Source organism: Suncus etruscus, chromosome 7 (assembly GCF_024139225.1).
Source record: "Suncus etruscus isolate mSunEtr1 chromosome 7, mSunEtr1.pri.cur, whole genome shotgun sequence".
NCBI classification, from domain to species: Eukaryota; Metazoa; Chordata; class Mammalia; order Eulipotyphla; family Soricidae; genus Suncus; species Suncus etruscus.
Window position 1 is genome coordinate 38,206,784 of NC_064854.1, and position 13,656 is coordinate 38,220,439.

The 13,656-nt window shown below is 39.4% G+C and overlaps 1 protein-coding gene and 1 pseudogene across 2 annotated transcripts in view; one reads left to right on the top strand and one right to left on the bottom strand.

Moving 5' to 3' along the window:
- The first annotated feature begins 5,399 nt into the window (after positions 1 to 5,399).
- LOC126014232 (60S acidic ribosomal protein P1-like) lies at positions 5,400 to 7,059 on the top strand (annotated as a pseudogene).
- Positions 7,060 to 7,470: 411 nt separating this feature from the next.
- CUL2 (cullin 2) overlaps positions 7,471 to 13,656 on the bottom strand; it is a 101,152-nt gene continuing 94,966 nt past the window's right edge. For both annotated transcript variants that reach the window (XM_049776455.1, XM_049776454.1), the window contains 3 exons: positions 11,803 to 11,904; positions 8,825 to 8,941; positions 7,471 to 8,043 (listed from right to left, as the gene is read on the bottom strand). In XM_049776455.1, coding sequence (XP_049632412.1) covers positions 7,912 to 8,043; positions 8,825 to 8,941; positions 11,803 to 11,904 — 351 coding nt within the window. In that variant the 3' untranslated portion in view covers positions 7,471 to 7,911. The remainder of the gene's footprint in view (positions 8,044 to 8,824; positions 8,942 to 11,802; positions 11,905 to 13,656) is intronic.

The window sequence follows — 13,656 nt, forward strand, 5'->3', positions numbered from 1 at the left end:
TCCAAGCTCTTTCTCCTCTCCTATACTTCACTTTTCTCATGAGACCATCAGCCATTTATTAAAGGCCCACCTTAATTTAATAGGTCCCAATACTACAATTTAACAATGCCTGCAAATAACTGTAGTATTAATTAAGTAATTTTTATTAATTAATTAAATTAATAAAATTAATAAAAGTTCTAGATTGCCACTACCCTGAACCCGCAGACCTGCTGGCTGGAAAATGATCCACAAGTAGTCAGTAGAAGTCAGGAGATATGAAATACCCCAGCCACCATGTGCATATCTTACATGGCTTCTAAATTAACCTTTTAAGCCCTGCATCTGATCCTGTCCCTGATCTCTCTCTCTGTGTTCCTTCCAGCTGAGGCTTCTCCTGCTGAATCGCTCCCTGAATCCCTTTACGCCCCTGAACCAACCCCTTTGTTACCTTCCATAGACCTCTCCCAGATGTGGGCTGGTCTGATCATCAGGTAAGATTAGCATTTAGCCTTGGAGTAGGGTAACAATGACATATTTCCAAATAAATTCATATTCATAGGTTCTGGATATATATATATATATATATATATATATATATATATGAGTTCTGAGGGGATGCTATTTAATTTAATGTACACAAAAGGAGAAAAATTAGCAATTAACAAGGAGAAAAATTACCAATAGGGTAACTGAATAAGGTTTTAGATCCGTCTCATGAAATAAACAACAGACACACTACAAAACAAATTTTAAAAAGTTAACAGTTGGAGCCCAGAATGATAATACAGTGGACATGGTGCTTGTCTTGTGTGTGACTATGGTTATCCCCCCACCCCAAATTAATTTTTTTTAAAGAGCAAATACTCCAGAGACCCAGAGAAATAGTACAAGGGTAAAGGCACTTGCCTTGCATGTACCTAACACCAGTTTGGTTTCTAGGCACCATGAGGCATGATTGCTAGGTACAGAATCAGGAGAAGCCCCTGAGCACTGCAGTATGTGTCCTGAAATGTGAAATCCTTTTCTCTACAAAAGCCAACACTTCAGGCAGATAAGAGCTAACCTTAGTCCATTTACCTATTCCCAAGTTCATATCACATTTTATTATCTTTGAGAAACCAGGACTCCAATACTGTGTTCCACTGCCACAAATGATTCATCACTTGCACCCATACTTGGCTTCGATGGATTAGGTGTTGCACTGGATGACCTAGCAAGGGGAAAAAAAATAGGTACCCATCGGCTTCTTCTTTTCTTTATTTCTGCATCCCAGAGAATTCTGGCTTGATAGCTCCTTCAGCTTGGTACTTTTCTTTGTGATTTATGGGCCAGTGAAGATGAAGGCCTTAGCCAGGATCAGGCAGAGGTCTTATTTCTAATATACCAAATGGCTGTAGGTCCATGTCTCTCATAAGAATCAACATTTTAAAATAATTTGGGGGTTTTATTTTTTTGTTTATGGGCCATACCCTTTCTTATTCAAACAGGTTGGTTTCCAAAATATTCCTCCCTTTGCTGTGAAAATGATATTACTAGTCTTGTGGGGGAAATGATGTATCACTGCTACAGTTCTTCCTCCAGGGCCATGCTGAACAAACAGTTGGCAAACACTTGAACATGCCAAATCACATGGCAGATTTACTTTTATCTTATTACCTTATTCTATAAATGTATCCTTAGTTCAAAGTAGGAGAGACTGAGAACACCCAAGTTCAGGAAGCATATCTTAAAATGTGTAAAAATGACAAAATGCGCTCATCTTTCCATTCTTGATTTTGATCTAAAATAGACATACTCATGTGACCAAACATTTGCTCTCCTTTCTTTAGGCACAATTCCCCTGAACATTGCTAATTCAAGGGCTAGAGCAAAATAAGTCTGCATAAATTTGAAGAAGTTTACAAACTTATTCAGCTCACTGCCCCCCTTTCAGAATTACTTAGCACCTAAAATTCTAGATTTAAGCAAATTAAGTCCCTAAATGTAACTAAGGCTACTTTATCCCCACCATTTTAGTGTCCCCAAGTGTATCGCCCTTTTGGGAAACACTAGATGACAGAAAAATGAGAAAGAAGCAAAAAAACCTCTACACTTTTTTTTTTTTTTTTTTTTTGTTTTTGGGTCACACCCGGCAGTGCTCAGGGGTTACTCCTGGCTGTCTGCTCAGAAATAGCTCCTGGCAGGCACGGGGGACCATATGGGACACCGGGATTCGAACCAACCACCTTTGGTCCTGGATTGCCTGCTTGCAAGGCAAACGCCTCTGTGCTATCTCTCCGGGCCCTCTAAACTGTTTCTAAGCTCAGCACTGAAGCAACTGTTTCAGACATGTATAAACCAATGACTGCTCCATTAGATTATTTCAAAAGCATATCAAATGCAGAGTCTAAAAAACCAAGCTCATGATTCCTTCTCCAATCTAATCCCTCTTCTGGGATTTCCCTAACAAATTGTGAACATCAAAACATTTAGGTGTCATCTCTACCTTAACCCTTTGCTCACCTACACAGTTCCAAGCCATTAAGTCATTTCTCATTACCTACTCCTCTGGAGACTGCTCTTCTACCCCATTGTATTTGCTCACCCTGTGCTGGCTTCTTTAGCCAATCTTAGTGGCTATCATCCGTTCTTCTAGAAACCAAAAAACCATTCTTCATACAAATGCAGGTTGCCCATTTTACACCAATTTGCAAAATATTATGAAATCATTTATAAACATGAAAACACAAATATATACATACAGCATGTAAAAATAAATAGCTATGTACTATTACTCAGTTAAAATTACCATCATCTTTTTTTCTTGCTTTTCATGAAAATGTGAACTCCCACTTTCAGGCCTTCCTGTTTTTAGGATTAAGCTGCTGCTTCTTGCCTCAAGATCTTTTTTGCTATTCCTGCTTAGAATATGCTTTCCCACCTTCATTTTCTGCCCTTCTAACTTCTTATATAACCCTCCTCAGTATAGTTCAAATGCACTTAGCACATTTGGAATGACATATTTAGGAAGAAATGTTACATGTCTAAAAGCTCCAGTTGAGTAGATCACATCCTTTATGCTTATCACTTCAGCAACTGGGCCCTGACACCAGTAAATGTCAGATGATAAAAAGAAAGGGGAATTGTCTGAGCTATAGAAGGACAGTTGAAGGAAAATAACCTCAACCTTCTACAGTATAGTCACTGCATATGAGATCATGTCTCCCTGAGACTCCTAACTTAAATGTCTAGAGCATGGGGTCTAGATAATTGCCTTAGATTTAAATATGACTCACATGCCAGTGTCTTTCCATATTAATTTCCACTTGTTACAGTGCCAAGAACTAGTAGATTAAAGGTTCACATCTTTACTCTTACTTTATATATGTCCTAAGAACCAAAATTTAATAGCTCAATAAATTACATACTTATTTCTCTATTGCTCTGAAACTTTTACCAGAAAACAGGCTGGAGGCTAACCTCAAACTTGCTTATTGTTAGCTGAAAACTCACGTTTACAGAGAGACTGTATCTAGGTCTACAGCTTTGGTGGGATTTAGATTCGGGTTCTGCAGGTTCAGGCAATGAATGACTCCTGGAAAACTTAATCTATGAAAGAAAGGAACATACTTAGTTAACAGGATTATTTGTAGAGTTGGCACAGTAAGTAGAAGCACCTTTCAGTCCACACTCAAAAGTTACAAATATTAACCAATTTTACTACACTGTAGTTAAGAAAGCCTATATGTTAAGTTATAAAGTAGGACAAAACTACATGTATCTATTCTTCTATCAAACATTTCTCTTATAAAATACTGAGAGGGAAACAACATAAAATTGTACCTATAACAGCCACTAATATGCATGGCTGCAAAGGGAAGCAACAGAGAGCTGACAACAGTTCATGCCTTCTCTGAGTGTTTTTCACATCACGGATTCCCTAAGATAAACCCCGGAAGACTCTGCTTTCTCTCCCATTTTTTTAAACTTTAGAGGATTCTCCAAATCTTGGTGTCTTCTGCATGCAAACCATGCACTTAGCCTGTTGAGCTATTGTCCCAGGCCCCTCTTCCAGCTCTATAAAATGCTAATTCTATCTGTCAGCATTAGACAGAATAGAAAACAGGACAGTCTAGTATAACAAACAGAAGAGCACAACAATACAATTGACTGGAATAATACATCAGGGCCTCAGTTTAGTAATATACTCTGATGTCATAAGGTTTTTCTGTCATAGTGATTTCAATTATCTGATTTAATATGATAAGGCTCCAACTTTCCCCATTTATTCTCTTCATAAGGTGAAGTAAAACTTATTCTAAACTTTGATTCTTCCTAGGATGACATGGTTGAATATTTCTGACCTCTTGTCCTCAACCTAAAGCATATTTTCTTCCAGGTATAATGGGAAAACGATGCAAAGAAAACTCACCAGTCACTTCATAGACCTTAGCACAAATATTTTGTCCATTTTTTTCCCCAATGTATTCTGACAATTAGATATCAGGATAAAACTTAATTTTAGTCATAAATATTTAAAAAATTAATAATTTGGAGAACTTGATCAAATTGTCAAAATAAACAGTGAATGTATAATGTTAGCTTACCAGTACTTACTCTCTAGGAAGAAAAATAAGAACATTATATAAGTCATAAGTTTGATAAAATTTCTTAAACACTCAAGCAACATAGGGTGAAAAAGTGTAACTGGGGCCAGAGAGATAGCATGGAGGTAGTGCATTTACCTTGTATAGAGAAGGAAGGAAGGTGGTTGGAATCCCGGCTTCCCATATGGTCCCCCGAGCCTGCCAGGAGCTATTTCTGAGCATAGAGCCAGGAGTAACCCCTGAGCACTGCAGGCTGTGACCCAAAAACCAAAAAAAAAAAGTGTAAGCCAATTTTGCTTGTACCTCAGTCTCATAATAGATAGATTTGGGAGTGGAGCGGTGGCACAGCGGTAGGGCATTTGCCTTCCACACAGCTGACCTAGGACTGACCACAGTTCGATACCCCAGCATCCCATATGGTCCCCAGAGCAAAGAGCGATTTCTGAGCTAATAGCCAGGAGTAACCCCTGAGCGTCACAAAGTGTGGCCCAAAAACTAAAAATCAAAAACCAAAAAAAAAAAAAAAGAAAAAGATAGTTTTACAATGACAAAAGAAATTTGAATATGGATTATATTTAGATTGTTTTTTAGTGAGTACAAGACTATGTGGTCGTGTTTTTGTTTTTTTCTAAAAGGGTCTGTCAAGAGATAACAAATTGAGTTTAAGTGAAATGTTTTGTATAGTACATGGTTAATCCATGTACTTGTGGGCCAGAGAGATCAAAAGGAAGTAAGGCTTTGCCTTGCTTACAGTTGACAAATCCCCAGCACCAAATATGGGCCCTTGAATACAGCCAAGAGTAACCCCTGAGTACCAAGCCAGGACTGCCCATGAACATTGCTGGGTATGTCCAAAATCCACTTACCACCCACACATTTGTGTTATGTGCATGCTATACATGTATAACAATAACATTATAAATATATTTATACTACTACTGTTAAACGACATAATAAGCAAAAAAAAGGAATTTCATGTTTCAGATGAGCGGCATCTGGTACAATGCACTACTCCGCGTTTTTTTTGTTTTGTTTTGTTTTGTTTTGTTTTGTTTTGTTGTTTTTGTTGTTTTTGGGCCACACCCGGCGGTGCTCAGGGGTTACTCCTGGCTGTCTGCTCAGAAATAGCTCCTGGCAGGCACGGGGGACCATATGGGACACCGGGATTCGAACCAACCACCTTTGGTCCTGGATCAGCTGCTTGCAAGGCAAACGCCACTGTGCTATCTCTCCGGGCCCACTACTCCGGTTTTTTAAAGAGGCTAAATGTAACTAAGCACATCTGCTACTTCTGAGTGAATCTTTGTTGGAATGTGAAAGGGGTATAAGGAAAGGAGAGTAATAGTATCATAAGATTTTCTACAATTCAAAGAAAAATAGAAGAGGCAATAACCCTGAGATACTATATTCTATTGGAATTATGTACTAAAGGCTAAGGATATGGCTCAACAGTAATATGTATGCTTTGTGGAGGAGATGTGGAACAAATACTGGGAAAAGGGGTGGAAGGAGGACAACCCTGGTGGTGGGAATGGCTCTGATTCATTGTCATTATGTACCTTAAAAATTACTGTGAAAGATTTGTCATTCACTTTGGTCACAATAAAAATTATTAAAGATAAAAAATATGTATGCTTTGCTTGCACAAATAAAACTGGGTTCAATTCCTACACTGAAAAAAAATGTGCAATGAAAACAGAAAACTACCTTTGAATGAAAGCTTTTCCTATTCCAGAAATGAAGGTATATTCTCATTCATTCTGTAGGGCAGCACATGGCCAAAATTGGATAGAATTTTTATATCCAATACACTCATATTAGTAGTGCTAATCCATAAAAATTCTTTATACTGGGGCCGGAGAGATAGCATAGTGGTGTTTGCCTTGCAAGCAGTCGACCCAGAACCTAAGGTGGTTGGTTCAAATCCCAGCGTCCCATATGGTCCCCCGTGCCTGCCAGGAGCTATTTCTGAGCAGATAGCCAGGAGTAGTCCCTGAGCAATGCTGGGTGTGACCCCCCCCAAAAATTCTTTATACTGCCCCTTTTCCACATCTGCTGCTAAGATGCTCGGTCCTTCCAAGGGAGCTAAGGCCATGTTGGGGTGAAGCTCACAGTTCATCCGGCGACTAGCACTGTGCCTGGCAGCGTCCTTTCAGCCCTCTCCCATGTCAGGGCCTCTGTCTCAGCGCTCATCCTGCACAACAATGAAGTGACCATCACGGAGGACAAAATCAATGCCCTGATCAAAGCAGCCAGTGTCAGCGTGGAGCCTTTCTGGCCCGGCTTGTTTGCCAAGGCCCTGGCCAATGTCAACATTGGGAGTCTGATCTGCAATGTGGGGGCTGGTGGACTGCCCCAGCAGCAGGTGCTGCCTCTGCAGGTGGCCCCAGACCTTCCACTGTAGCTGCACCAGCTGAGGAGAAGAAAGTGGAAGCAAAGAAGGAAGAATCTGAGGAATGATGATGATATGGGTTTTGGTCTTTTTGACTAAATTCAGTAAAAAGCTGAACTCTTAAAAAAATTCTATTTATACTAAATGTATTTTATGCATTCAATAGACTTTTTTCCATATTGAATTTAAATAGGAGTACAAGTGAATTAAACCATTCACAGAAAAATGCAGCCGTTGGGGCTGGAGCTGTGGCACAAGCTGTATGGCGTCTGCCTTATGCGCACTAGTCTAGATGGACCACAGTTCGATCCCCAGTGTCCTATATGGTCCCCAAGTCAGGAGAATTTCTGAGCGCATAGCCAGGAGTAACCCCTGAGCGTCACCGGGTGTGGCCCAAAAATCAAAAAAAAAAGAAGAAGAAAAGAAAAATGCAGCTGCAACAGCATTAACTGCTTTGACGACTTAAGAACGTTTATATATATTATTCTGTGTGATCATCCACATAAAAACGGCATTCTATATCTTTATTTTTTTATTTGACAAGCAGCAATATCATGTTTGTCATTTTAATGTAGATACAATTATTAGGTTATCTGTCATATTACAATATTTAAGATTTTTATGTCCTTTAAGATACATTAAAAAAAAAACACACATCAACTGCAAACGTGAGGGGGAGAAAAAGCATGGTACCCAACCAAATTTCCACATTTCAGCAATACTTCACTCATTCTTTTAATAAAGTTTTGAGAAATGTCATAATGACATGAGCTTGAAATATCTCTAGGCATTTTCTCTGACGCTCATGACGTGGCACTGGTGATGTTGTAAACAGCAGAAAAACAGGGACTGCAAAATGACCAAATTATGGAGGCGCAGGCCTGCTTTTCCCCACAGGAACACACCAAATGGCGATGGCAATGATCTTCTCGTACCAGACCGGAGGAGACATCATGCTACGTAACTGTATTCATCTGCTGACGCCTGGCTGCGTTCAATGTACTGTTTGTCTATCAGAACTTCAATACACTTCTTAATCATGCTGATACTAGGGTTGAACCGAGCTCTGGACTGGCTGATCACCTGTAAAGAGACACGTGGATGTCAGACCATGGCTAATTATTCAGCCATAAATTAATACCTCCAACCATTTGGCTCAGCAATAAAGAGACTCAAATGTATTGCAGTTTCTTAAAATAGACCACATTCACGTAGGAAAAAGTACTAAAATATAAAATTACATTGAATTGAATGAAACCATAGGGCAAAAATATATTAGGTCACTGTCTTGAAAAATATGAATATATTGGGGGGAGGGCACACTCAGCAGTGCTCAGGGGATACCCCTGGCTCTGAGCTCAGGGATCACTCCTGGGGGACCATATGGGATGCTGAGCTTGACTCCAGGTCAGCCTAACTAAGTGAATGCCCTTCTACCACCCTAGTTCCTGAAATTTTTACTAACTCAAGGGCTCACAGGGTAGAGGGAGCAACTTTATTATTGGCAAAACCAACAATAATTGTTTTGTTTTGTTTTGGGGCCACACCAATAAATGCTCAGGGGTTATTCCTAGCTACATGCCCAGAAATTGCTCCTGGCTTGGAGGACCATATGGGATACCGGGGGGTCGAACCAAGGTACATCCTAGGTAAGGCAAATGCCCTTCCACTGCACCACCATTCCGGCCCCAAATAATTAATTTTTATATAAAACAAGAAGCCTATTGATTTTATTATAAAATATTAGGGTGGATACAACAAAATTTAGTATTAACTGATAACAAAAGACATCAACATATTTTATATAAATTCCATACAAATTCTAGTTAACAGCCCCTACAAAAAAAGTTTTTGCTCACTTTACCTCTTGAATAAGGGCATTATGCCGAAGTACTTTTCGTGCTTTCATGATACGAACTATAGCAGCCTGGAGATACATTTTACGGTCCTCATCTACAGCACTTCTAGTTTGTTCCATTTCCTTTTTTTTTTTTAACCAAGGGTGAGGCAGAAACAGGAAAAAAGCAGTATTAAGCCATTAATCATACTCTGAATTGATTTTATCAACAGTTAAATAATTTATGATGAACAATGAACATTAAACTATGCAGTAATTATGTAGATCAAAGTTTTAAAAATTGTTTTCTTAATATTGGTGGTGGGAATGCCCCTGATTCAATGTCACTCCGTACCTAAAAAATTACTGTGAAAGACTTGTAATCTACTTTGGTCAAAATAAAAATTAAAAAGAAATAATAAAACTTTGTACTTCATGAAAGATCTTGAAACTCTATTACTAATGATAATGTACATACAATCATGTTTGTAATCACAGTGTTTAAATAAAGATATTATATTAAAAAATGATAATGTAAATCATAAAGTAAATCATCAAATAAAAATTGGAAACAAAGAGGAGACCTGTACATTAATACACTAAATTGTACTCAATTTACAAACAGGCAATACAACAGAATTTATATAGTTCTTTATAATTTCAAGAAAATACCTAATTTTATTCCTAATGAATAGAGGCGTATACCGTGATACTTTTAGATGCTTTAGCAATTGGCTTCAAAGGCAAACGTTGTAAAGGGTTCTATTTTGCTCAAGCAGAAAATCACGAAGGATGATTCAGAAAGGGTTTATTTCCAGGGAGCTTAAGGATGTAACAGTTGAAGCAAGGTAAAGAAGTCAACATACTTGTTAACTAGGTTATAAGGTAATTTGTTGTTCATCAATATCTATTAGATAATGCATATGGGTTTCACTTATATTTGAGTACAAAAATTATTTATGTCTGCTTTGCACGTAAGCATGAAAAATCATTAAAGCTTTTAGATACATTAAAAAATGTCAATGCTACATCAACAAGTATCTTTTATTAGCTTTCAGAGGGGAGGCAATCAAGATGTGATAAGAGGTTCCCTAGGAACAAAATAAGTCACCTTCTGAGTTAGTTCAAAGACTCAATAGCAGATGTTTACCACACAAATCTACCAAATTACAAATTGAGTTATCTCTCTTTTATTTTTGTGCATAACCAGTGTTGCTCACATGCTACATTCCGAGATCTTGCTCAGAGGTCACTTCTGGCAGAATTCAGGGAAGTCATAGATTAAACCCGGGGCCCTTGAATGCAGTGCACACTCTAGTTCTTTGAGCTATCTCTCTAGCCAGAATCAAGTGTTTTTTTCTTATTTGTTGTTTTTTTTTTTTTTTTTTTTGAGCCACTCCTGGCAAAACTCAGGGTCTACTCCCAGCTCCATGCTCCAGGGTTGATTGTTGGTGCTCAGGGGAATAGTCAATGCCAGGAATCAAGCCTGCGCCTTGGACATGCTACTGAGTTCTATCTCCAGTCCCCAACTCTTATGTAATGAAATCTTAGTAAGATGCCCAAGTGGTTTGTTTACCCATTAAAGTTTGAAAGGTGTTTTCAACCATTCTTTTATTTGGGGGGGCGGTATAGGGGGGGTCACACCCGGCAGCACTCAGGGGTTACTCCTGGCATGGGGCCAGAGAGATAGCATGGTTGCCTTGCATGTAGAAGGATGGTGGTTCAAATCCCGGCATCCCATATGGGTGGGCCAGGAGTAACCCCTGAGCACTGCTACGTGTGACCAAAAAAAAAAAAAAAAGATAAAGAAAAAATAAAGAAAGAGTTCCTGGCAAGCTCCGGGGACCATATGGGATGCCAGGATTCAAACCTTCTGCATGCAAGGAAAACGTCTTACCTCCATGCTATCTCTTCGGCCCATTCAACCATTCTTTAAAAAAAAAAATGTGGTAACACTTTTCCTTATCAGGAGCTGGAGCAACAGTACAATGGGTAGGGCATTTGCCTTGCACACAACAATCTGGGTTCCATCCCAAGCATCCCATATGATCCCCTAAGCACTCGAGTGATTCCTGGGTGCAGAATCAGGAGTAACCCCTAAATACCAATAGCTGTGGCCCAAAATTAAAAAAAGAAAAAAAAACATAAAGCAAGCAAAGATTTAAATATGGATAAACCACAACAGTGTTCCTTTAGATAATCTTTATACTATTTTTTAAAAGGCACTGTCAGAGGTGCCAGAGTACTACAAGAAAGTTGCATCCTGCAACCCTGGTTGGAATCTTTAGCACTATATATAAGCACTGCCACGGGTCACTGCGGAACACAGAAACAGGAACAGCTCTGAGCACTGCTGGGTTTGGCCTCAAAACCTAAATACATAAAAATAAATACTGTCAGAGGTCCTACGGTTAGTGAATACAAATAAAACTAGAAATAAAAAACAATTTTTAAAATTTTGTTTTGGTTTTTTTTAGGGGCCATACCCAGCTGTGCTCAGGGGTTACTCCTGGCTTTGTACTCAGAAATGGCTCCTGACTTGGGGGACCATATGGAATGCCAGAATTCGAACCCAGGTCCATCCTGGATTGGTGCATGCAAGGCAAATACCCTACAGCTGTGCTATCTCTCCATCCCTCAACTTATTAATTTTAAAAATCAGTGCACTTGCCTTGCACAGGAGCGACTTAAATTCAATCCCAGGTACCATATATAGTCCTCTGAGCCTGCCAGGAGTGATTCCTGAGAGCAGAAAAGTCAGGAGTAAATCCTGAGCACCATAGGGTATGGTCCAAAAACCAAGATAGAAAAATAATTACAAGATAGAAAATAATTACATTTTAAAAAATAATAAAAAGCACTTCCTGGGCCTGGAGCTCTGTAGCAAAGTATCTGAAGCTGCAAGTTCAATTCCTGGCTCCACAACAAAGGGGGCCTCTCCAGCAAAGGGTGAGATGCCCGGGTCATCTCAAAGGAAAAGAGAAAAATAAATAAAAGGTACTTACCTGTGGTGTGTCTTTTTGCATTGATGTAGTAATTTTGAATTTTGTTCTTTTACTGCTGAAGTTCATATTTAATGAAAATGATGATTCTGCATCGATGTCTTCCTATGAGAAGATAATCATTTGAATTCAGAAAGAATAAAACAGTAAATAAAATCTCCCACAATAACCATAAACTAAATGACCAAGCACATGATTAAACTCTCAAAAATCTTGAAACCATAAAAAAAATTTAACACAGTGGATAGGGGGTTTGCCTTGTATGCGCTGACCCAGGTTCGATCCCCAGAATCCCATATGGCCCACTGATCCTGCATGAGTATTTCTGAGTAAGGAGCGAGAAGCAACCCCGGAGGGCTGCCAGGTGTGACTTAAGGGGGAAAATACCCCGCCTTCTGTAAAGGAAGCAGAACAATAGTTCCCTGGGACTGAAGCAATTGCTAGCACAGCAGGTAGGGCGTTTGTCTTGCACACAGCCGACCTGACCTGCAGCCAACTGACTTGGGTTTGGGACCAACCTGGGTTCAATGCCCAGCATCCCATATGGTCCTGTGAACTTGCCAGCAGCAATTTCTGAGCACAGAGGCAAGAGTAACCTGAGAGCCACCGGGTGTGGCCCTAAACACCCCAAAAAGGAAATAAATAGTTTCTAATTTTATGATAGAATTTAATTAAGTGTCCCTTTAGAATAATTAAATACTATATACATTTTGTCCAATTTTAGAATCATCAAATATGTATTTTGAACTAGAGCACAAAACAAAGAAGTCTCTAGCCTATTGGCTTCAAAGAGAAATTTTACATGTTGATTTGGCGCAGAACAAAACCCCAAAATTTTCCATTCCATTTTGAAATTTTCAATACCAAGTTGTTTTTTATAATGCTGCAATAACCAAGCCCTAGTACTAGATAGCCTAAGGGGACTGGAACAATAGCATAGCTAGTATGGCATTTGCCTTGCACATGGCCAACCAGGGTTCAATATCCCCAGCATCCTAAATGGTCCCCCGAGCCTTCCAGAAATAATTTCTGAACGCAGTCAGGAGTAGCCCCTCAGCATGGCAGGGCCTAGCCCAAAAACCAGGGTAGGGAGGTGGGGGGGAGGGAATAGCCCATATGCCAGACATATAGTACTGTGATGAGGACACTTGCTTGCATGTAGCTGACCTGGATTCAATCCCCAGTACCTCCCTCATATGGTTCCCTCAGCATGCCAGGAGTGATCCCTAAAATCAGAGTCAGGAGAAAGCCCTGAACACTACCAGATGTGACAATAAATAAATAAATAAATAAATAAATAAATAAATAAATAAATAAATAAATAAATAAATAAATAGGAAAGGATGAAAGAGGAGGGAAAGAAGGGGAGAAGGGAAAAAAGAAAAAAGAAAAAGACAAAAAGAAAAGAAATAGTCTAACAAGCAAGCCAGAAGTCACTTCCAGTGGCACCAAGTATCCCTCCTCCTTAATGCTGGTATAATTCTTTTTTTTTTCTTTCTTTTTTGGTTTTTTGGGCCTCACCCTGTGCCACTCAGGGGTTACTCCTGGCTATGCGCTCAGAAGTTGCTCCTGGCTTCTTGGGGGACCATATGGGACACCGGGGGATCGAACCGTGGTCCGTACTAGGCTAGCGCAGGCAAGGCAGGCACCTTACCTCCAGCGCCACCGCCCGGCCCAATGCTGGTATAATTCTTACCAGAACCCCTGAATTCATGTTTTATTCACTCTGCCAGAAGTGGCCTTTTGTAAGTAAAATCTAATAAGCCAATTTTTAGAGTAATGGTTTTTATATTGGGTTACTCATATAATGGGATTTCTCCATTAGCATGATTCAAAAGTACATGGCTAAAAGATTCC